Source organism: Drosophila kikkawai, chromosome 2R (genome assembly GCF_030179895.1).
Source record: "Drosophila kikkawai strain 14028-0561.14 chromosome 2R, DkikHiC1v2, whole genome shotgun sequence".
Taxonomy (NCBI): Eukaryota; Metazoa; Arthropoda; class Insecta; order Diptera; family Drosophilidae; genus Drosophila; species Drosophila kikkawai.
In genome coordinates this window covers 22,790,093-22,815,400 of record NC_091729.1, presented here as the reverse complement: position 1 = coordinate 22,815,400, position 25,308 = coordinate 22,790,093, and the positions used below count along the sequence as shown (strand labels likewise).

The 25,308-nt window shown below is 38.2% G+C and overlaps 1 protein-coding gene across 2 annotated transcripts; it reads right to left on the bottom strand.

Moving 5' to 3' along the window:
- Window positions 1-10: 10 nt before the first annotated feature.
- Window positions 11-25,308, bottom strand: Cbp53E (Calbindin 53E). Of its 2 annotated transcripts, XM_017169377.3 has the most exons (12): window positions 25,110-25,308; window positions 13,084-13,281; window positions 12,701-12,786; window positions 12,540-12,629; window positions 11,203-11,289; window positions 10,981-11,121; window positions 10,629-10,684; window positions 10,514-10,559; window positions 4,792-4,803; window positions 1,950-2,006; window positions 1,801-1,872; window positions 11-1,732 (listed from the first exon to the last, which is right to left on the bottom strand). In XM_017169377.3, exons 2-12 carry the CDS (start codon window positions 13,235-13,237, stop codon window positions 1,586-1,588), a joined length of 948 nt encoding a protein of 315 aa, XP_017024866.1. In that variant the 5' UTR covers window positions 13,238-13,281; window positions 25,110-25,308; the 3' UTR covers window positions 11-1,585. The 2 variants fall into 2 exon arrangements, with proteins under 2 accessions (XP_017024866.1, XP_017024867.1); XM_017169378.3 differs by lacking the exon at window positions 4,792-4,803.

Here is a 25,308-nt window from a genome sequence, read left to right as displayed (position 1 = left end):
TCGATATTTGCTTGTATATAGAGAAAGTCCGTTTCGAAGCTTTACATGCAAGTGTTTTCTGAACAATATCTTAGGATTAGCATAAGTACCATATAGAGTTGTATCGTAATTAGTTAATGTATAAGTTAAGTTGGCATTTTGTTGCATATCCGGGTTACTAGCCGGGTTTCATTTTTAAAACTGATTGAAATATGTATGTATTTCTCCAACTTGCTATTATTCAAAGCTATAGGACGACTTGTGCCATTCGGATCTCTGCTTAACCTATTTCATATTGAAATTTTAAAAATGAACCCCTGGGCGAATTCCGTTCGAAGGTTGTACCAATTTCCTTGTCTTGGCTTTAAAGCTTAATGTTATTAGTTTGGGTTTGAAAATATATAGAGTAATAGCCTTGGAAAGTGGGGTCAAAGAGGGAGAGGGTTCAACCAAGTGGCGTAAGTTTTTATATATATAGCTATAGCACCTTGAAAAAACATTGGATAGTTCGTGGCTTCGTAGGTTAACTTGAAGTTTTCGCTTAAATTTAGTTTGCGATTATTGGCCTAAGCAGGTAACTCAAATGGAAATGTAGCCAGCTGCTCGGAATCTGCGACTCGTAATCCATTCCATTCCCATTCTCGTCACTCGAAGCGGCGACAAGGACGAGTGTCGTTGTCGTCCTCCGGCGGCATGTCCCCTTCCCCTGCATGACAGTGTCACATTCAGGTGGGCGATGCATTAGTGGCGTCCTCCCTTCAGGCTGTTGCTGCAAGTGGCCCTTGATTGATTGATTGATTGATGTTGGCGGCATGTGGGGTGTACATATAGTATAGTAGTATATATGTGGTTACCCACGCCCAGAATCGGTTGGAAATTGAGGCTTGGCAAGGGATACGCGTTACATTGGCCGAGTTAAAAGATACTTTCACAATTATTAACAACAATTATCTACAGATTGTAGCCACATACATATATGTTTATGTTTATACTGCGTACTTTATACTTATATAATCGCAAATAACGCTTGACGACCGACTCATCCGTGTCCTTAAATATAGCTACTTTTATTTCAAGTATTTTAATCGGTAATTAAATAAAGTACTTTATGCAAATACACATAGAAAATATAAATACATATATATATACTCGTAATATAATAATATAAAATCGATGTACTGATCTTGATGTTATCATTTCCTAATTGTTTACTTTAAGTGGCTCGATTCAGTGTTGCAAATTGTTTCTTTGATTAGATAAATCTCCGCTTTTGCTTTTTGTTTCGGTTTGACTTGGGGGGAAATATATACTCTCAACAGGCTTAACGTACGATAAACATTTATTTAAGATTGAAACATTTATTTTATATTTATTTTTACCAATTAGCTTCTTTTTGCTTCGGGTAGGATCGCAGGATCCACCTCCGAAGCCAAAATCTTCATCATTGCTGCCCTATTTGGATGCAGTTCTAAAGTAAACAATTGCCTCGATGCCCACTATGGCCTCGCCCCTGGATTTACCTCGCTTTTCTTGTGTTTTTCTTTTTGGTTGACAAAAATAGAGTCGCCTAAAATCTCTCTGATTGGGTTTTATTCTCGAGGGGGGCTTACTCCTCCTCGTCTGGCGACATTTTGGCCAGTGTCAGCAGGATCATGGTCAGCTCCTTGCGCGAAATCTTGCCATGCTTGTCGGTGCCCACTCCTCGCATGATGGTCTCCTCAAAGGCAGCCAGATCCTGGGCATCGTAGTCGTCCTAATTACACAAAATATAAATCCATAAATATAGTTTAAATATGGTTTTATTTAAAGTTGAGAACGCACCTTCTTGACCAGCTCTAGGAGATCCTTAAGGAAGCCTTTGAGTTCCTCGTTTTCAATGGTTCCACTGTTGTCCTGCAGAAATGATAAAAGGTTATCAATTAGTAAATCTATAATATATATATATTTTATTTCGTTATTTTTTAACTTACCCGATCGTAGAGCGAAAAGACCTTTTCTATATCTTCTTTGGTCAACTTTGTGGCGCCCTGTGGAAAGATTTAAATAATTACTCACTAATACTATATCTTACATTAAGAATATTCAAATACATCTTTAACATATAGGTTTATTTATATGTATTCTTCACAATTTAGACTGAGCATACTTTTTAACTTTTTAGAATAATTAATAAATTAAAAGAATCAACGATTGTAGGAACTTGCTTTTTTAAGTTAAAATTAAATATTAAATTACATTTCTTTTAAATTTCTCTCAAATAATATATATTTATGTTTATTTAAAGTATGCCAAGTCTATAATAATACAGCTCAAAGATGTGTGATAAATCATAGCATACTTTTCAGATACTATAATTATCCAGCAACTGCTTTAAAGTATTCTTTAGGAATGGCGTATTCGTTTTCCCCTATAAACTAGACTAAACTACTATACCATGGCGTGTCTGTTTAAGTGCGATTTTTGATTGGTTTTTTTGTTTAAATGCAAAGCGCTCTTAACGCATGACATCATGCTAAATGCTGGCAATGGTAATAAAAGCATGCTTTTTTCTTTCAGGGAAATTAAGGCAAACGACAAATCCATGCCACTGGAGGGGAATTAGTATATGTTTATGGTAACAAAAAAGGCATTCCATTTTCACACTCATTTGTTATGCTTACGAAGTATACTTAAAGGCTAATTAAGCTGAAAGAAACACACTGCCAATTATGCGGGTATGTGTAAGTGTGTGTTATGCCTTTGACATCCGCTAATTAATATGAATTATGGCCCAGGTAAAGCAGATTTGTCTTTGGCATTCCACCACCCCGCTCTCTTGGGAAACGCTTTGTTTTTTTTCCGGGGGAAACACAAAATTTATCGATTCCATTTGCACCCAGCAGCGAATTGCTCGCATTATTTTCCCCTGTATGTAAGCCCCGAAAAGCATGCACACACAAGGACGAGCTTGTTGTTTTTTTTTTTGGAGGTTTTGCAGCATGGCCAAGGTGGCGCCTCAAGTTCAAAGTTTACAGGAGCTGCTGCGGGGAAAAGTGCATACTAGCAAAAGCAGAAAAGGTTTTTGAAATACTCTATTTTTGTTCTTTAAAATCTTATATTTTATAGTAAAAACTAGAAAGTAAATTTAAAGTATTCTTTTTTATGCATGGTTTTCCTAGTTAACTAGTAACTCAATCAATTTATAATGTTAAATTTAATATGTAACAATTTTATATATTTATTTCCTATAAAAAGGTTAATCTTTCTGTTGCAAGAACTCATTTTCCTGCAGTGACTGTACCCTAGAGGCCCTAGAGCGGAAAGCTGCTAGGTGGAAGTGAACTTTTTGCTTATCCGTTATCCTTGCGAAAGTCCTGATAACATTTGTTTTACTGGCGCCATGAAAACGCATTTTGGGGCATTCTTTGTGCGTTCTTAACGGGATTAGAAACCCATTAAGTGGCAACCCTTTTTCCGCCTCAAGCTCCCCCACAAAAAAGAAAAATATGTTTAACCGGGCATTATAAGAATTTGAACGCGAAAAGCTCTTTAAATTGAATTTTGCACATGTGTTGGCATTTTCTGAATGCCTTCTTTTTTCGCTCTTTGTCAAATGTCTCTTACTTGCGACTTAAGTTAAGTATTGCGCCTTGAACGTGATGCTGCCGTTGCGTCGCCCCAAACACATTGATAGAATGAAGTAATTATTTTACACTTCAACACTTTGAAATGTCGGTGGGGCGGCGGCGGCGTGCCTGCCTGCGGCTGTCATTATCCATATGGCAGTGCCACAAAATATATGTATGTATATCCCTACTCCTGCAGCACACATTCCTTCCTGCTCGCTCAATGACTAAATTATGCAAAAGGTTCCCAAGGAGCAGGAGGTGGATTCCACATCAACGTGTAATTTGTGTGAACCTCACATCGTTAAGGCCAAAGCTGTTCACGTACTCGGGCCAGGGGATGTGTTAAGTGGGAGAGCGGGGGTGGGTGGACCAATGCCATCAAAAGTCTAATTAGTAGCTCGTAGCTATCATTCCCCTTGGCGAGAATTGCCCTGTGGCCGAAAAGGTCCTAGACGAAGGACCCTAAAAATGGTTGGATTGCAAATTACTCAAACTTTAACGGCCCGAAAGTTGGGTTCCTTATCGCTAATAAGCAGTAAGCTTTTATTAATTACGGATAAGAGAACGAATGAAATATATAATAGTTTTGTTTTGTATAATTAAAGCAAAAACCTCAAGGGTTAAAGGCTGACAGAACGGAACTTCCTTTTAAACTAAATATTTACAAAAGAAGAATAGCATTAATTATTTGTATTATAATTATAATGACAACATATTTCAATCACATAAAAATATTATTATTTTCTACTTGTCAAAATGCAATTTCTTTGGAAAGAAAAGCGCTTTCATTCATACTGCATTTCGCAAAATGTTTACTCAAAAAGAAAATAAAGAAAATTTTCCATGCCTTATTCATGCAATTTTGTTTTTGTGTCCATAAACAAGAAGACTATTTCAAGCCAATTCAAAGCACTTAAGTGTTTTTTGTGTCTATTTTATTGTTGTCTGAAAAATATGGGAAAGCATGCTCACTACAAAAAACCATAATCAATAGAAATTCCTCGAGTGTTCAATAAAAAAAAAAAATTGTTTAAACAAGAATTACCCAACGTACGAAATGATAGAATTTTATTGAGAGTTTTAATGGGCCACCAGTGTCTATAATTTTTATTTTTTTCCCAATGATTGAATTTTCAGAGAGGTACTTTTCTTTGTTTCTCGTTTTTTTTAACACATGGTGATTGGGTGGAAAATAAATACTTACATCAATGCCCTCCTTTTAGTGTGTGGTTTTTATATATATATATTTTATGTTAGTTATATTAGTTTATTGGTTTTTTGGTTTTTGCAGGAATGCAAGTAGTTTGTGTATTGTTTTTTGAAATATTTTTGTTTGTTTGTTTTCATTGTTTGGCAGTGCAATTGTTTGCAGATTGTTTGTTGCATGTATATGTATATGCAGAATTTTGTATATACAAATAGTTTTGATTTGCGGCAATTGTTTGGTTATTTCAAAGTTGATTCTCGAATTGCATTTGGTTGTGAGATAAGTCGGAAGTTATAGGTGGGCAGCCCAAAATGTTTTACACGACGTGCACAGTATAATTTAATTTGATTTGTTATTTGTTGTTTGATTATCATTATGTTGTTGATTTTGAAATAAAAATGCACAAGATTATAGGAAGAATATGCAAAGATATATAGTATTTTGTTTTATAGATACAGATGTAGAGTTGGTTAGGCATAGAGAGGAGTAGTTGGCGGGGGGGAAACGAAAAAGATATAAATATATAGAAAGTTAGAGAAAATAAATAGTTTGTTTAATGGCTATCAAGGCGGGCAAACTTTGGATTTCCATTTGCCAGCCTTGACAAGCTTATTAATAAATATTTTGTTTAAAGCTAAGTTTTAGTTATGGTTTTTAGTAAGCTAGGAGATCTAAGATCTGGATGCAGCAAAAACTAAAAGTGAGAAATATCAAGTATACGCTTAGTTGAACTCGAACTAGTCATACGCATTACCAATTAGAGAGCAAAAGATTCTCGCAGCTTGCAGTCTTTTCAGCTTTTGTATTTAATCGCGCTAAAATTGTTAACTAATTGCAAGTAGTTTTTTTAAGGAAAATATATGAAAATCGAACTGAAAAAAATTGTCTGTGCCGAGGGAGGGTCACGTTTTCACTTAGCCTCACGATTTGTTTGGATTTTGTTTATTTTGCCACACATAAAATTGTGGGGACATTGAAAACCTATTCTCTACAGAGGAATTGGGCATGTTGGGATTCTGGGAGAGCTTCATAGACACTTAATGGGTCTTAAAACCTGTCAAAAGGTTCTAAGACTATTTAAAATCACTTTATTTTCTCTCTTTAATTAAATAGTTATTTTGAATAATTAATTATAAAGAGTATTACAAGTCTTTGTGAAGCCTTAATTAATTTCTATTCAATATTTCCTCCAAGGACTCTTTCCAGTCCCATCATTTTCCCCTGCCATTTATCTTATGTATTTTCTAGAGTGTCCACGTCTACACCTTGTATATTCCCATTCCCATTACCCATTCCCATTCAACTTTTGGGCTGCCCAACTCGTTCCTGTTGCCGTTGCAGCACATTATGTCACTGCTCGTTGCGGTGCATGCGGCGAATACGTGATGTGCATTAGCATAACACTTTCTGCCACTTTTGGCCACCAGCCAGCAATACAGTGTGCCACATAATTGGACGCCCGGAGACAGAAGTTCCTGTCAGAGTTCACGGCTAAAATGGGTGTCCTGCAGGTGCTGGCTAAAAGCCCCTTGCAAAATACTGCATATATCTTCGTCTCCTTCCCTGTCGTCGTCCCGCTGCGGTTATCAAAATGCTGATGCATGCCTCGGCTTTTATGGCCGGCTCTGCTCTGCGGTACTAAGAAATTATATTAAAGTAATAACTGCACCTTGGGTAAATGTGCTGGAAACGCCTATTTTATGGCTGCCTGAGCTTCGGCTGCCTGCTTTTTATGGCACTTCATAACGGCCGACTTACGCGGCATAAGGATATATATATACATATAAACGCATATCGGCGATGGTCAGGTGCTGTTCGTTCCTCTTGCGGCGGCATTAGGGCTCACTGGCTTGGAACTGAGAGGGACATCATGGACGGCAACCTGGGAGTTTTCGATTAAAATCCATCGCCTTCGCTCGTTCGCTGGCTACATTGTTATGCATGACTCCTGACTTATTCCTGGACCCGCTCCTTCGCATCCTGCGCATCAATAAAACCCAAATAAAATGTCGCTTGTGCTGCGAGCTGTAACAATGAGCAAATGTGCGGCATGCAAGTCCTGAACGAGCATTGTTCAGTGTGCATTGCTGCGGCTGCTTCTCCCTTTTGCGCTTGGCTGCCCGGACGGAAGGCCGGGACGTTGGCTGTCGGATGCCTCGCTGAGTGCACATGGCCACATCTCAACATTGCTCATGTGTCGGCCACCGAAAAGGCTACAAATTTATTACAAAATATCTCATTTGAAAGCAAAACAGAGATGCTGCTTTCGTCAGGGGAATTTGAGTGGGTATTAGTTGGGAATTTATGTTTATATCAGACTTTGTGGCAAGTATTTGTATTTTAAATAATTTATAATATTTTATAAATAGTTGTAAAAGGAAGCAATGCAGGAAATATGCATATATTAAGCCTTCAGTATTTGGCTTAGTTCCAAATTCGAACCTCGATTTAAAATCCTATTATTCCCAAAGCTAAAAATGAGCTGATAGTTTAAGGCTCAATAATAAATACACACAATGCCTACATATATACTTTCAAAATGTGTATGGTGAAAGTGACACCACTTCTTGTTTGGCTTTTCAGGTGCTCTAAATTCAGTAGAGCAGGAAAATATACAAAGCCAATAAAATAATTACCGGGAAAATAGTATAATTAAACAAGAAAAAGGTGTTATTTGTGGTGTTTGGGCACATCTGTCGAATTTCCATTTAGTTTAGCACGCAACTGTGAACGTGGGAGTGAAAACGAAAGCCATCCCGGCCATCAAAGTGATTTAGTGCAATGAGAATCCAATTGCAATTGGAAGCCAAGCCGACACAAAGTGAGTACGGCTTGAATGAAACACTTTTGATTCTCTTCACCACTGTTCCTTTCCTTCCCGAAATCGCCCTCAAATTTCCATCGAATTTTCCGGCAACACCGACAACCGACTACAAGCGCTGCCAATGAGCAATGAGCGTCAATGCGACTGGAGCACGTACATTTGCAGCAAATAACAATAAGAGCTCTCAATGGCAGCAGCAGCAGCAGCAGCAGCAGCAACATTACCCCCATCAGACCCAGTTTTCTGTGGATCTAACCCACTTGATTGCCAAGAACGGAGGTGGTTTTTCTTTGCTGTTCCACATCTACGGTACACATGTGGGGGATCTAGCTGTGCATGTGGCTGTGGTTGTGGCTGGGAATGTGGTGGTTCATGTGGCAAACAGCAAAAAGGAAATCCAAACACGAGGACGAACATGGAAGGAAAAAGAGTTCGCCTCGAGGCGTGCGAAACGCGATTCGCAAAGTTTGGTAAGGGGCTGGCTCAGCAAATTTGGGAGTTTTCAAAGCCAAAAAAGGAGCAACATTTATTTCATTCGTTTCCCTAATACGTTGTACATATTATATATTGAACGAGTAGAGTTGAACTCTGGTAACTTGAAGGAAATGCTGATAAAGAAGTGCCTAAGAACAGGAAGAAATTTCTTAGTTTGTATATCTCTTAAAGAGTCTAGGAATTTTCATAACTAAAGTTTAATTAGGTTTGATATTATGTAATTTTGGCCCTATAATTTTAAACAAATATAAATTGCTTTCACTTTACCTTTAAATTTCTTGTGGAATGTAGCCATATTTCACTCTCCCCTAATATATATTTTATTCAAACCTTTTTCCCCTAGATTTAAGCTTAATGTTGCACAATTTATATCAATCTCGGGCCTGCATAAATTGACCAAAGTTATTTTTTTGTTCCTAGAGAGACTTTTTGCCAGCAGCTGGGGCTCAGAGTAAATAAAAGAAATTCTTGTTGTTTTGGTCTGGGGCGGAGACGGAGATGTCTTGCCAAAAAGAATGCCGCTTGCTGAACACGCTTAAAATGCGAGAGCGCAAGACACACTCGAATTGTATATAGTACAGTCAAGTTTTGGCCTGTGGCAAGTTACGTGACACTCGGTGGCAGTTGCGGAGGCTGGTTCAAATGCAACGACAGCTTCCCGGCCAAGCGACAGAGCTTCATTCATTTAACCGCATTTGGCATCATCAGCATTTTGACCAAGTTGAAATGAGTTCGCTGAAATTCGCAGGGAATTTTAAATGTCCTCCTCCTGTCTCTGCCGCTGCCGGAGAAGCAGATGTTCTCCAAGCCCAAGGCCCAAAAATTTTGTTTTTCCCGACACCACATGGCTTTTCTTTTTGCTAATTGCCGAGGGAATCTGTCTGAGGCAAAAACTAATATTAAAGTATTTAATGGCCGGCCATTTGGGGACTTTCCACCTTCTGTTTATGCAGTGGTTGCTGTTTTTGGTCTCTTTGTTTTTTTTTTACAACCCAATTCGATTCACATCAAATCTGTTGACGCTTGAACAACAAATACACGGTTAAAAACAACAGATGGAATTCATTTATAACAAATTTATAGAGTTTAGGCTACTTTTTTAAAGGAAAGTTAACATTTCTTGACCAGATTAACTGTTAGTAAAAGGAATGAGCTTTTCAGTAACTTTAAATTAAAACTAAACTTATTTTTAATAACTTGTTTGCTGTTCAAAGGACCAAAAACAATAAAAGTTATTGAGATAAAAAAGATTTGTGCCAGAATAGAAAAGCATCTGTTTGCGGAAATGGATGCCCAAAGCTGTTACGCATTTTATTCTCGCGAAAAAACTGTCAAAAAAGGGGGTGAAAGTGATAGCACCTGGACATTTTAGCTGAGCTTTGTCGCTTTCGCCTCGTTTATTTTTTACGATTGCAGACAATATTTTGCCTTTTTCGGCGAAACAGCTACTTCTGCGTTTTGGCCATGGCTTTATTTGTTGTGACACAGCGAGAATTGGCTGAAGACTTGGGGGAGGGTCGAAATCCGTTTATACTTCGCTTGGTAATATATTTTTTTTATGGCCACAACTTTTCAATTCCTATGTTGCACTCTCTCAGTGCGGAATTTGTTGTGAAAATCTAGGGAAAAGTCAAGAGGGGAAATAAATAGTGGCATTGTATTTTAGAAATGCTGTATTTTCGGATTTGTCAAGCGAAAATAAAAAGCTCTCAGACGGCACACAGCAGTTCCGAATGAAGAAAGCTGAAAAAGTTGAGGAATCTATTCAAAGTCAATTGTGGCATTTTGAGAGGAATAAAAAATGATACTGGAAAGATTTAGGTGCTCAGATTTTCTAAAAGGAATGTGGGAAGTGACCCTCTTGTTTTTGGAAAGTAAACTTTGAAAAGTACTATTTTTCTTGAAAAACTAGTTGGTTTTCTAATAATAATTACTACATTTTACAATGTAATGTAATCTTTACACAAATTCTACTAAGACTTTAATTAAATCAAAACTAAACTTTAAAATCCCTGCATTTCATACTTAAGACTAGTTTCCCCCAAGTCGGCACAGACATTGCTTAAAAACAATTAAAACATACAAAGAACATAAATAAATTAAAATGAAATTGCATTGCTTAATTGAGTTTGTGGCAAAAGCTAAGTTAGTTTAGGTAGTCCAGGCTGCAGCTAGTAGAGTGACGAACAAAAAATCAAGGCTAACCTAGGTGCTAAACGTGTTTTGTTTGTCAATGGCAAGCCGAGTCTGTTCTTAAACTACAAGTACAAGATCTTCTTTCTTTTTTTTTAAAGCGCGCCGCCAAGTACACGATATTATATGGCGATACTATCTGGTCGCGGCAATTTCCTCGATTGAACGATGCTTTCTGGCTTGACTGTCATATCGCTTGGCACTTACCTTAAACACCTGACGGCAAAGGAAGTTCTCTTTAACCGGAAGCAATCTGCAATAAATAAGTTAGCTTGCTGGCTGCTCTCACTTGGGCTTGGGCCTCTCTTTCAAGGACACTTACTTGGCCATTTCCGACAGCTGCAAACGTCCGTCCTTGTTGGCATCGAATACTTGGAGCTGGAAAGCGAGAAGTCAACGAGTGGTTGGGCATACATTATCGGATAGGTAAACAGAGGAATTGAATTATTTAAACTATTGTGTGTCAAATGGCATATAAACAGGAATTGCTTATTGATGGAGGATTTGAGTTTGACTTTTGACATGACGGCAGCAGAGGTTCATGATTTATTACAAGATCTCTGGGGATTTTGAAATGTTTAAATTGATTTTGTATTGGAATTCATAGCTTATTAATCCTTACAATCTTTAATAAGTAAAGTAATGTATTTCGATTTATTCTCTATCCAACTTACCATGGTATCGGTGTACTCAATGAGCTTATCCTCGGACACATCATTGATCTTTTTGGCCTCTTTGAGCAAATCGCGCAAGAAATTCTTCAGCTCATCCGCCTCAATGTAACCCGAGTTGTCAGTGTCGTATTCACGCCAGATCTAATTCAATTTCAAGTGAGCAAAAGGGATTGCAAATTAATTGAGGAATTCACCCATAAAATTCCTGATTGTCACACCTACCTTCATGAATTCAACGCTCGACTCCAGTGGATTATCGAAGCGGAAGAGCAAAAGGAAATTCTCCTCCATGGGCAAAAGTTGAGCCAGCTGCAAGAAATAGTTGTTGAAAGGTGGCAGAAAAAAATACCTTTTGTTTTAATGCGTGACTTGACAATGAAATAAGTTATAAATAGGCGTGAACAAGGGGACCTGTGTTCCATGTACAGTGTCCTGTTTTCTGGTTAAAACTTCTACAAATGCATCGCGTGAAAGCCAAGGAAATCTTGTTTGCGGCCTTGCCTGGCCCGCAGCTACTGCACTTTCATTAGGGGGAAAAGCTGTAAAAGTTTTGTCTCAGCCATTCGTTAAAACTTTCCGGCATAATTTAAGTGTCGAATCGAGGCTCCTTTTTCGCCAATTTACCCTTGCCGCCCCACCCTAATGTAATCAGCAAATAGTTGTGGGCGGGAAAACTTTTTAATTCGCTCTTTGGCGAATTTGCATCTCTGTGTGCAGCTGGTAATTAATGCACAATTGCAATTAAAGTTTATCTTCCGGCCAATCCCATGTTGACAAGCCATCAGGCGCCATCAGCCGTGGCTGATTATCAGGTAAACAGCGAAATTCAACCCCAAAGTCAGTTCAATCGATGGCTCAACGTGGCGTATGAGCGATGTCTGCCGCACACATAAATTATGAATGCCAATGTATACACGAGTGTGTGTACGCAAGGCAAACCGTAATCAACAGTCCATGGGGCCTCGGCAACTTGAACTATTCACTTTCCTCCGCCAAGTTTTCTTTTTTTTTTTGGGTGTGTGCTCATTTATCAAAAGTCCATTGTGAGAAGCCGCCCACCAAGTGGGCTTTATTATTATTATTTCTACTTTCTGCCATTCAAACCGTACAGAGAAATCTCCTTTCAATAGTCCGTGCCGCTGCTGCTGCTGCTGCTGCTGGTCCAACTTCAATTAAAAACTCATTTAATGTGGAATGAGCGAGGGTAAACTTTCTCTTGGGCAGCAGCGGGACCTTGCCAGAAAGTTTATTTTTTCTCTCGGGGAAAGAGGGAAAGCGCCAAATAATTTATTGAGGCCCCGGCGGAATGGGAACGGACTGAGACATTTAAAAACCAATTTGAAAAAGGAAAACGGAGACTGAGTCGTTGGCGTCGCCGTCTCAAGGAAATGTCATTTCGTATACAAAAGCCATACAGACAACATTGCGCATACGACATGGTGGCCCGGCGAAGCCATCAAACCGAAATTTGTGTTTAAATGTGCGGTCAATTTCTGGGGTCTGAACGTACAACCATCTCATGGGGCTAATGCCACACATCGGTATATACTAATACCCACCTCTCTGATATCGATTTTGCCATCCTGATTGTCGTCATAGGCCTCCATGAAGCAGGACTTGAGCTCCTCGAGCATGGTGTCCGTGACAGCCTTGGGGGAGTTGAGAGCATTAAGATTAAGGATGCAGTGGATCGGGTTATATGTGTGGACAATGGTCTTACCTCCGGGCTAATGTCTGTGGCATTGGCACTCGACACAAACTCCCGCAGAAAGCCGTCCAGCTCGGTGCCCTCAATGTAGCCATTGCCTAAGATGGAGCGAGAAAGTGTTCACTTATTAGAATAATATTTCTGGTAATAATAGTGCCAAATTACAATGTCTTTGCATAAGTATTATAGCCTCAAACTGTCTAGAGCTTTAGATCTCAAGTGTTTCCTTTGGACAGTCGCCAAAAGTAGGCAATGAATATTTCTGGTAAGCCAAAAAGTAGACAGTGATTTAAGGACACTAATATTATTTTAAGAAGCAAGGATTTTTCTCTGTTTTGTCTGTGTAATTTTATTGAAAAATAATATCAATAACTACCAGCTCCTCCTCCACTCACCATCCTTGTCGTAATGGGCCCAGACATCCATGAACTGGTTGGCCGACAGCTTCTTGAGCTCCCTGGACTCGGGATCACGGTACTGCCTCATAAAGTTGTGGGCCTTCTCGATCTGAACGCGCTTGGCGGCGGCTGCTGCGGCTGCTGAATCCATTTCTGTTCTTATTTGGGTTTATTTGTCCTCGTTGGGTCAATTATCTGGAGGGATGAGATGCAAGGAATACAACAATTAATTTGCGGCCATTAAATGCCGTGCTCGGTGTTGTCTGGGGAAAAGCCAGTTGTCAGCGCGCAGCTGAAACTGTCAAATTAATAGCATAAAATAGAAACACCCATGGAACCGCCTCCCTGCCTCGCACGTAGTACATGAGAAATGGCCGCTGCGGGAGTCGCACTGCGCCAAAACACCGCTGCATTCTGGTGGGGGATGGGATTCCCCGCGGCTGAAATGAGACAGGACGTCACCTCCATGCGGCCCCCATGTGACCCCCTGTCCGCCGCCCCTGTCACAAGTCATTGTGAGTTAAATACGCCAGCGGAAAAAAGAATAAAGAAAAAAGAAAAAAGAAAGCAAGGGAAATGTAAACAAAATTGCTGTACAAGGAGCGTCTGCAGTTGCCTTTGCCTGGCGGGGGTGGCGCTAAAAATACGAAGAAAAGCCCTGGGTTTAGCGGAGGACTTGTGCCTGATGTACGGCGGAAAAGCAAAAAGGAACTGCGGTTAAAAAGGGAGCACTTAAAAAAATAAATTAACCTCCAGCTGCTGCCACGCACAAACGCAATCTAGTTCACACGATTTTCTAAATAAACTAGGAGGCCCTAAGCGTGAATCTTAATCTCCCGGGAACACATTTTTGTACGAGGGTTAAGGAAATAAATTAAGAAGGGAAAAGCCATTGCTTTGCATAACAAAATATATTCTTTAAAGTTTAAACAAATTAGGGAAAAATTAAACAAAAGAACAAAGAAAGTTTTATTAAATATTATGGCATTTCAAACATATTAAATAATAACAGAAACTCCCCACTTTTCCTTTGTCTGTATTTCTTTTTAGTTTCACACAATTTCAATTGCATACTTTCCGGCCTTACATTTATTGTTTTCAAATCTCTAGGGAATTCGGAAACGCAGCATATTAATTAAAAATTAATATTATATTATGCTAATATCTATGCTCGCCCGTTTTGAATTCCAATTTATTATCTTTCACCTTTGGGTTTTTCGTTTTAATTATGTGAACGCATAAATCCTTAAGCCTGGCGAAATGGCTAAAATATATGTATATTTAGGGTGCAAAACATTAATTTTAACCAAGAGCATATTAAAAAGCTTTTCTGTGGAAATTCCTCTGCAACTAAGCCCGGCTTAAAAGCGCTGTTCCGTTGCTTTGGATATCTGCGGCGGGAATCGTTGACAGTTTGTTGCGGTGTTGCGGTGGCCAAAAGCAGCGCTCAAAATTGCAAGTTTGTGAGCATAAATTCACAGCAGCTGTGGCACAATGCACACTGCCCTGGCACTAAGAAAATCTTCTCTAATTTGCATTTGAGGAACAGAGGATGCCAGTTATGGAAGTGCTTAAATTCAAAGAGGTTTTAATTAGTCTTTGGACAAGAAAAGAGGAATAAAGATTAAGCACCATAAATCTTTGATGACTTAATATTGCTTTCGTGAGCTAAGAAAAACTGCATTAAAAACTTGTAGTTAAAAGTTGAGGATTTGAAAAGAATATTTTAATGATTTTAAGTTTTTAGATTTAAGAAAATTGTGTAAAAATTTGGATTACAAATAGCTACATGGATAATGCAAAGACAACTTTTTTAAATATGAAACAGTAATGCAACCAACTAATTAATATTTCTAGTAATATCCTAGGTAGTTTTCCTTTTTAAATACAAATATAAAGCCCCTAAATTATAACTTAATCTCTTTATCAAGCCACTTCATTATCCCAAATTGCTGGCAATTTCCCAAAGACATTAAGCAGTGTGCAATAATCGCATTAGTTGGTCCCCAACTTGTTGACTGCGTTGTCGCTATTGTTTATCGAACTCGCTTGCCAATATTAACTTTTCATTTAATTTGCCGCGAAACTTTCCACATTGTTCCCAAGCTGAACACTTTAGGAACTTGTGTTATCTGCCGGCGAAACAAGTTGCTCGCATTAACCGGCTGCGTTGATGGTCATTACCTGCAAACGGTTTCGGGATACAGCAAACAAGAAAAAAAAGGCAAGAAAATATAAAGACTTTTTCTCGCTTTTCCTGTCCTGACATTTTATGGCCTGGAAATTGCATTACACCGAATGCAATAGCTTCAAGCCTCTTCAGCCTTTTGTTCTCGTACCCATTGTTGTCCTTGTTTTCGTTTTTCTTTTTTTTTTTTACTGGAGAGCTAGGAAGTCCCAGAACTGTATACGTACTATAGTTATACGATTATGGCGGAATGCCGGGCAAGAACTTTTGCAATCCCGAGTGCAATATGGCAAATACTCTTGGCCCGGCTCCAACTGCCAGCTAATGTTCCCCCGAGGGCCATTCAGGTTTAGGTTACGGCTTTAATATAAATTGTGTAATGAGCCGTAGATAAAGCGCCGGAGGTAACTGACCAATAAAAGAAAACACAGCCAACAAGGGATTTGCATATGAAACGGGGGAAAAAAATGTGCAAATTGAAAGTAGAGCAAAACTAAGGAGAAAAACAATTAAATTAAAGGTGTATTGAATGCCTAAAACTTTATAAAATTCAATTTAATGAAAGATAAATAAAAGCAAGACTAATAAATCAAAAGATTAAATCAAAACCTCAATTCAACCTCAAGAAACCAATAAGAAAAGTCATAATTTCACGTAATAACTGTTACCACAAATGCTACTTTCAAACTTTTTTGTGGCAAAGAAACTTTTTAACTGGCATTTCCAAATTGCTTTCTGAATATTCAATACGTTTTACTTGCGGCCAAAATAAATCAATAAAACAACAATAAAACATAAACCCAGAACAAAAAATTCCCACCACTTGATAAAAAGTTGTTTCAGCGAAAAACAGAAATAGCGCGGACTCCCCTAAAAAGGAAATAAAACCTGCTGCTGCTTCTGCTTGCCAAACTTGATATTTAAGTATTGAAATCAATAGGGAAATGCCTATTGAATGGCCAACATTTTCGGCTGAGTCAACGTCACTAATGGCCGCCTTGCATGGCAAAGAGCACAGGCGGAAAGGAGCCCTCGAGCCAAAAACGCAGATAAGGAAACCGAACTGTCAAGCCTCGTTGGCCGCATTGCATAAGCCGCGGCTTACACTCGATTCTCAGTGCCTACACAGAGAGAAAATTCAATTGATCGAGTTAAATTAAAATGATATTTCTAAAGAAAATTGATTATGGATTGATTAGTCAAGGATTAAGTCAAGATTTAAACCCAATCTTTCATTTATTTATAAAAGGGAAAAGTACTTGATTAATATTTAATTATTATAGTGGCTTTTTCTCTCAGTGCACTGCTCAGGACTCGCTCTCAGTTGCCTGCTTTTCTGGGCGCGTGTTCGAGTGCTCAGGAAAAGTCGGGTAGGAAAAGCAGAGAAAGCAAAACGCACGGCTTGCCACTGCTTACCTGTCAATGGGATCCGTCTCCCTGTCTGACACTGGCAGTGGCTCATGCTCACAGGTCTGAAAAGACATCACCCACCTGGCCATGGGGTAGAGACACCCTGCAGCTCCCCTTGCCTGTCTGTGGGCATGTCCTGCTGACTTTAAGTGCATTAAGCTCAGTTCGCAATTTAATTTAAGTGTTTTTCTGTTTATTTTCCGAGCTGTTCCGCATTTTCCCGCATTTTCCCCTTTTTCGCTTGCCTTTTCCCTTTCTATTTCCCTTTCCCCTTCCTTTTTCCTTCGCTTTCCAGGGTTTTCCTTCAGCTTGTTGCTGTCGTGTCTGTTATTATTTCTATTTTTAAACACTTTGGCCCAGGCTGCGGCTTTCAGCCAAGTCTGAATTATGCATTAGTGTTTGATTTGGCGGATACCTGTATGTAGTGTGTCTATATATAGCTTTAAAAAAAGCTTTACAAGGGGATTTATTGGAAGAATATATAAAATATAAGATATATTAAATCTTTGTTAGAGTTTTTCTTTAAGCTAAAGTTAGCTTATAAAATAAGGTATTTCCTGTTTCACATTCTATTCATAATCATTAATGATCTAATTTTATAACCCTCTAAAGAACCTCCTTTGCAATCACTGTATCCTTTAAGGACCTACTTTATGCCACTTCCCAAAAGGTAATAAAGTGTGAGAGCTAATAGAATCGTATCAATGTCCTAAATGCATCTAAAAATGCACTTAGGTAAAAGTTATCCAACTCCAAAGGGACATCCGCCTCCCCAGCCATTAGCTTTTGTGTAGAAGGAAATTTCCTGTTTACTACCTGACCATAATTTTTCAACTTTTAGTGCCACTGCCACTGCTGCTGCCACTGCACTTGGTATTCTGCCCTCGGCCCTCGGCCCTGAGTGAAACAGTTGTTAAACTAGAAGAGCATTTTCGTACAGCCAGGGGCATCTCTACCGCAACGTATAAATGTCAGCCAAAGTCATATTCATAAATAATAATATGGAAAACTCCCGCAAACACACGCTTTCACATTCTGACATTGAAACACGAGGCGGACCGAACAGAGACACTCAGAGCCGAAAGACAGACAAGACAGTCTGCAAAGAGTGTATTCAAGTGCAAAAGTCCTGAAGCTCGCTCACAAGAACTGCAGGGAGAATTGAAATAAATTACTGACTGACTGACTGGATGACACAGTGACTGACTGACTGACTGACTGACTAACTGACTGACTGAGTGTAGGTCTGTTGCCTGTTTGTGTGTCTGTTTGGGTTTTTTGTTTTGTACAGAAAACTCTGGCTTGTTGGAAACCCTCTGTGGCTGTCAGTTTTTAATTATACAAATTAATTTGCATATATTTTTTAGTTAATTAACTCAACTCTGACTTATTGTCAACTGAGAAGGGTTTATATAATGGACTAATATGCAAATAAAGACAGAATAAAACTGGGTTTTAAGGTTTTAAAAAGGGTTTCATTTACTAAACCAAGCAAATATTTGATATTGTATTTATTTAGCACTATCTTTCCTTTCTTTTAAATCAATAAATGTAGAAAATGTATACAGAATTCATTTTTAAGTTACTCATTAATTTCTTGAAATCTACCCCAAATTTCTACATACTTTTCTGATAAAATATTTGTTTTTAATTTCTAAATTTGTACTTATTCATATTTACTACCTTAACTAACATTTCCTAATTAGCAACAACCACTGTGCTTAGCATTTGAATTAAAAAAAGAAACCCCAACATGGTGTCCGTTGCCTTGTGTTTTTGTGCTCACGTGTCCTGGCGGCGGTGAGTGTACTTTGACTTGGTCCTGCTTTGTTTTTACCCCTGTAAGTTTTAGTGCAAGGGCTGCGGCACTCACCCTCAAGGGCCTGCAGTTTTTCGCGGCATAATAAACTTAGCCTTGGCTCGGGCCACTTTAGGCCAGAACAGAAAGCACACAAGGCCCAAAACGAAGGCAGTTGACATTGACATTTGCTTGGCATGCCTCAAGAAATATGTTTATTTATGAACGGATGGATGGCTATAAAAAGGAATGTTCATCAGTTAATACCATAACGCCCACGACCACGACCACGTCCATTGATTTGCATGTCATCCCAAAACCGAGAAGCCAGAGATTTATCCCAAAAAGCTTAGGCCGGACAAAGGATGGGCGTAAAGGTTTAATTTATGGCCCAAAGTCCAGCAGCGGTGTCGGGCAATTTGTAAAAGGACCGAGCTTAATTTATTGGCTTACGGTTTATTTTATTTTATTTCATTTTGTCAGATTTGATTGGGGCGAAAGAGGAGCAGGAGCAGGAGCAGGAGCAGGAGCAAAAGCTTGCGGAAGCATCATAAAAATGCTGTTAAAAATTTAAATGGCAATTTGCTAGGTCTTCCTGTTGCATGACAAGATGAATATCAGAGCAGAAAAGTAGAGTATAAAAATTCACAGAGGAAAGGCAAGACTTTTCGCTGATTTATAAACCAAGAATTCGACACAATTCCATAATTTATGGGGTGCAAAAATAATTTTAATTGCCCAAATGTGGTCATTTCAATTCAGATAATTATAAATCACATACTTAGCGTTTTTTTTTTTCTACCCCTTCTCTTTGGCCACTCTTTGCACTTAATTGAGCGGCTTATGGCATTTGTTTTTAATAAATCGCTTTATTTATTTTTCCTTCCTTCGCAGCGGCGAACGATTTAGCACGACTCTTCTGATGTTGATTTATGTACCTTGCACTAGCACTGCCTCTGCCTCTGGCGATTTGTAAACAATTATAGAATAGAAATTATAGAACGCCGCGTGGAATGCCTTTGTAATTTACTGTCTATATTTCGCCTAATTTGTATACTCGTGTTGGAAAAGCGATTTGCTCGATTACAGCGGATCAGGCGGATCAGGAAAGTGCCGATGATGATCTGCATAAACAGAGCGGAGATCTTGCATCTGCTAGGTGGCCGAGAACTCAATTTTTGTCATGCGGCGACGGGGCTGCTGCTGGCCAAGAGTTGTTTACGAACTGCTGCAGACTCTAAAAACATTTGTGTATATTTGCCAGTATTTTTCCTGTGTTCCCCCCTCCGCACAGCGGGCACAGCGTGCGAAAAGAAAATGTGTGAAAAAAATTGGTGGAGCCAAAGGAAATACTTTTTAGTTTCGTTTTAAGCCAGTGGCTGCTGGCTGGCTGCATTTTTATTACATTCTATTGGTCACTGCGGAGTCTTAATTAGCTTGGCTAACCATTATTATCTGTTGAATTTTAAATGAAAAAATGCTGTGCTTCTAAAGAAATTTCTTGCATGATGACACGATTTTTTTCTTTTGTTACAACCCGCTGGGCTCTAGACAGTTTTAATTAAATTCCCAATGGCCAAGCGGAGAGCGATGATGTCGTGCCACGATACCTCCCCATGTGGTCGTTCTTATGGCTGGCTATTAGTCTCCGACAGCTGTGAATTAAAGCTTTCAATTCGATTCAGTGGGGAGACTTTGATCCATTTGTTTTTAAAACTCAATAAATGGCGGGGAATGGATTAAGGATTGCACAAAAAACTTTCTGGTTTCACTTGCTCTTCCGGATATGTCAATTTCGTGTTTTGCAAAAGCCGAGCAGGTGGCATTTTAATTGATATTGGATATTTTTATATTTGATACAGCAGTTTTTTAGGGATAAAAACTGGTGAAAAGAAGTCATATTTCATATTAAACATAATTTTAACCAATATTTTTTTGAAGTTTTAAGTATGAAATTCAGGGTTCTTAATATAAAAGCCTCTCAATCAATATTTATGACGAATCTCTGATGCTGTACATAGGAAAAAAAATCAAAGAAAAATTCTTGTTTATTTAGGCAACGAAACGAAAAATTCATAAATGATGGTTTACACGGCGTATACGTAATATTGCAAATATGCGACATTCAAATTGATATATAAATCAAGTGAAAAGCTTGTTTTGTTTAACAATCTGCTGTACAGAAAGGTGGGTGACAGAGGCGGCACATCGTAATGGATAGGCCAGTCATTCAATTTGAAAATTGTCACTGAAGCCAGGACATCGTGACAGTTGTGAGGGTCAGAAAGGGTACAGGAATCAAGCGCTATAAATAACAGAATAGAGTGGGGTGTGTGCTCTGCATGTAATCTATGGTATATCCAATTTTCCAGATGCCAGATGTCGGAGGATATGTAGTTGGGAGTCAGAGGAATCCTTCTAGCCAATTACGGGAATTGCACTTTCATAACCGAAAACAATAAATAAGAAAACGATGAAAAGGAGACCGAAGAAAGGAAGTCCGGGCAATGGAGACCCGTGAAAATGAAAACCGGACAAACAAGCACAAGTTTCCAAATAAAATAACCTGCGTCATATGTTTTTCTTTAGTGCTGTGCTCCTGCTTTTGTTTTTTTCATGGAATTCAGGAAAAAGCAGACCCATAAAAAGATCACAACAACTGCAGCTAGTGTGTGCGCTTTGCCTTTCCACAAAAAAACGAAAAAACTCTCATACACAAATATATGCACATACATTTTCCCCGCTTGGAATATCGCTTTAAAAGGCTTTCTTAATGTTTATTCAGTTGGTGACGTCACAGCAATGGACAAACCAGGCAATTGTTCGATCCCCAACGAACTATGTAAATATTTACACAGCTAATAGAAGCCACTTTTTACGCTCCTTGTGCGTAAATAATAATCAAGAAATAATAATAATAATAATAAATAATAATGGGCTTTTGAGGCCCGGCGCTGTAATTAACCAGCTGGAAGTCGGCGTGCGGAAAGAAAGATTTCAGACTCAAACCACACAAAAAATATATATACAAAAATAATAAATAAATAAATAAGTGAAAGGACAACAAGCGAAAATTATGCTGATTGCCGTGGTATCTCCACCACCTCTTCTTGGGCCCTCTGGGGTCTGTTTGCTTGGCCAAAATACATATTTGACAGGCCCTGTGGGGTCTCAAGAACCGCAGGAACTTTTCCACAAAAAAGTCTCGTAATTAGAATAATTATTACCGCTAGGCGTGAATGTTTTTTAATGGCACTTTCGGTTTTGTGACATTGTTCAAAGATAATTACGGCCAATACCTGTGGGCGAAATTCCGCATTGGCAGCTCGACAGCTGGAAAATTTCGCGAAGGGAGTGCTGCGTCCTCAGACTTAAGTGCGGAAATTTAACAGCACTTAGCTGACGGAAATGTCAGAGTGGAAAGGTGTGGCAGGAAAACTGAGGAGCATAGGGTTGATTTTAATTAAGAGTAGGGTTCTGGTATTTTTGTTTCAGCTTTTGTATTTTAAAGCCAAGTTGATTTCTTAATTTAAAAGTCTTAAGAGGAGGAAATGTTTTGATTTTAATGAGGAGAAGCGAGTAGTTTTCTCAGATTAATATGTACTATTTCAGAAAGCAGAAAATGAAACATATATTTTAAATAATCTTCAGAACTTTGGAATAAATAATAAAAGCTCAGTTTAAAAATATTATTTTCCTTTGAAACCTGAAAATAATTAAATTGTCTAGATTTTAATTAGGAAAACCTTTAAATAAATTCTCAAAAATAAACATAATTTTCTAAATAATCTTCGAAATTTTCAATAATATCAAAAGCACTGTTGTAAATAATTATTTTTCTTTGAATCTTAGGAATAATTTAAGCCTTTAAGAGCTTGTATTTATATTGGCACCACGAATAAGGCTTACATCTTTATTTTCATTCTGCACAATCGAATAATCTTGATCATCAAAATTCTAGGCTAAAAGAATTCCTGTGAAACCTTTGTTTTTCAGAAATTCTCTTAAATACTTCTATTTTTGTTGGCAGTTGAAGGATTGCGTCATAAGTTTCATTAAAAATTCCAAATCCCACACAATTTGAATTGCAAATATCCGCCATCAATCTTGCTGTTGCTGCTGAATAGTGTGAAATTAATTTAAATTAATCGCAATCATTGCTCATCTTTGCGTCTGTCAAGTGACGTAGCCAGTGTGTTTGTGTTTGTGTTTGTCTTCCGCTTAATCACCCATCCTTTTTGGCCCAAAATGGCCGTCTATTTATAACTGTAATGCCACTTCCTTCCCAATGCCATTAAATGCCTGGCGTGGCGAAGTGCAAACAAGGCCTTCGCCTTCATTCTTAGACCATTTTGGGGTCTGACAAGCGTATTTATTTTGATAATTCTTTGGTTTTGATAGTCGGTATTTATTTATGCTACCCGAACGCGTGCACAATGCCCGGCTCCGTTCCGTTTCGTTCGAATCAAGAGGAACGCAAACAAAAACATCAGTGTCGTAAAACAATACATGAACGGGCGAAATTAGTTGTTTTAATGATTCGAACATGCAATTCTATGGTTCGCTGGCGAATATATTGTTGAACCAAGAATGTAATTAGCAATTAGGCAGCTCTATTCGGCTGTAGAGAGGACAGACTGGTTCGAGCAAGTGAGAATTGGTATGTCATCCAATTAACAAATTGTGGCACTTGGCAGCCGACGGCTTTGATTGTCCGAAACATTGTCAGAGGAGGCATCATCTTCAAGGGAAGCCAACGGAAAGGGTCTATATAATAAATATTTAGATATTCTGCATTATCTTGACCATCTGCCTTTTGTGATTGAGGGGAACGCAAAAGGTTGGTTCGACTTTTTGAAGGTGGCAATATTGTTTAAAAATAGCTAGATTATTTTCTTAGATATCATTATTTGAATTCTTCATAATTTCAAGAAGAGAATTTTTGACAATTATCTGTTTTAAATGATTCAATCTTGATTTATGCAACATATGTGTGTGCAATGAAGAATTATGAGGGTTCTAAATTAAGAACAATTTTCAGGCTATAAATTTTGCAAATGAAAATGTATGTTTTTAAAGGTTTCTAATTATTATTGATTCCCTTTTTTAAAGCATTTTAATTGTTGATTAAAAATCTAAAAAAAAAAACACAAATTATCTGGAAGTTCTTGACTTAACATTTTGACTTTAAATAAGTTTTTAAACACTTTATTACGCAAATTTTAAATTGTTTAATACTTTAAAAAAAGAAACCTAGTAAGAACACCCCCTTTCGTTCAAGTTTTATATCACATAAATTTCCCAGAGATTATACGAAGGGCATTCGGGGCTTCGCATGTCCTTGTTTTGTCATAATTTTCAATTTGCTTTATTATAATATTGTTGCATACGTCCCGGCGATGGTGAAGGCGACGCCATCGGCGGCGAATGCATGAGATTTCCACGGAGGGAGATTTATGAATGAGCATAAATTAGGGGAGACTCGTAAATGTGTTGGCACGCAGCCCTAGATGCCAATGCCAGTGTCTGGTGGCCATTACCATGGCATTGCAGTCCCATTCCCATGCCCGAGTCCCATTCCGAGTCCCTCTCTCCTGTTCATTATTTCCCCGCATCGTGCTTAATTTTGCGTATGAATAAGCAAAGTCAAGGACACACAACGTCGTCGACGACGACGACGACGCCATTTCAGTGTCAACTCCTGCGGCTGCCATTGGGCATATAAATGAGGAAGGGTCCGGGCCCAGTTTGCAATCTTGGCCCACTTGAACCTCTTAATTGAAAGCGGCTGCTTCGGAAAAATTATCACAAAAAGGTTTACACCCCGGGAAAAAGTGCTGCTATTTGACACGCTCCGAGCCGTCAGCGGGTTGAATATAAATGCCAAAACATTTTTTCGCCGCTGCTCTTTTTCCGTGCCCAAACCAATTTTCCACCTCTCTGGAAAGCCCTCGCAAATTGGGGATTTTTTTTTCCTAGTTTGAAAATCTGTGATGAGTTTTGTCATTGGGTGTATGGATTTTGTCAGCTTATGCTAGTTTAGGCCAGCTGTTACCATAAATTATAAAATTTGTATAATATGATTGGAAATTTGATTGCCATGTTGGTTGGTTTTTCTGGTAAATTTGAAAATATTAGTCAATAAAAGTTCCTGTTAGTCCGAGGGAATGCTAGGCATTATGTAATCGCGGTTATTTTTAAGTATAGTTTAGTTTTGAAATAAAGTTAATGTAAACTAAATTTTGGGTAATTAATATTCAACAGAGTAATAAAAACAAACTCTAATGGAATTTTACAATAAATAAATAAAATAAAAATATAAAATCTATAAATTTCTTATTATATATGATGTTATAGATAATTGAAAAAGGTAAAAGTCTGAAAATTAAAAAAAATAGTCTTAAACTCTTTTTAAAAGTTGAAAATATTGGATTTATAAAACAAGAAAATGCACTTTTGAAACTTCAAATAAATATCCTTTCAATGGAAATTAATAGTCTTCCAAAATATTTGTTATTCACACATTCCATTGATTTGAAAAATCTCTTTTTAAAATCCTTAAAAACCCTCAAAAATATCCAAATTTAGAAAAATTAAGTTTTAAATACAATTCTATCGCATATTTACATTTTCAATGGCTGGATTTTGGAATTTGTGATTTTCCAAAAAACCCTAATATTCACTTTGGTGGACCGTTTTGTCAAGGTGGTTTTTTTTCTCGAATTTTCAAAAACTTTCTGAGAACGCACGCGACGATTTTCGACTGGAGGATAATACACGGAAGATTTCTTTTTTGGAGAACCGTTAGCGCCTAGAATCCTTTGCA

Bases quoted from the DNA above. Each gene is read 5' to 3' on its own strand.
- Cbp53E (XM_017169377.3), bottom strand. From the start codon at position 13,237: ATGGATTCAGCAGCCGCAGCAGCCGCCGCCAAGCGCGTTCAGATCGAG. The intron at 10,685-10,980 runs GTAAGTTGGATA...CTCGCTTTCCAG, and splicing joins TTGAGTACACCGATACCATG to CTCCAAGTATTCGATGCCAA. The intron at 10,560-10,628 runs GTAAGTGTCCTT...TATTTATTGCAG, and splicing joins CAGCTGTCGGAAATGGCCAA to ATTGCTTCCGGTTAAAGAGA.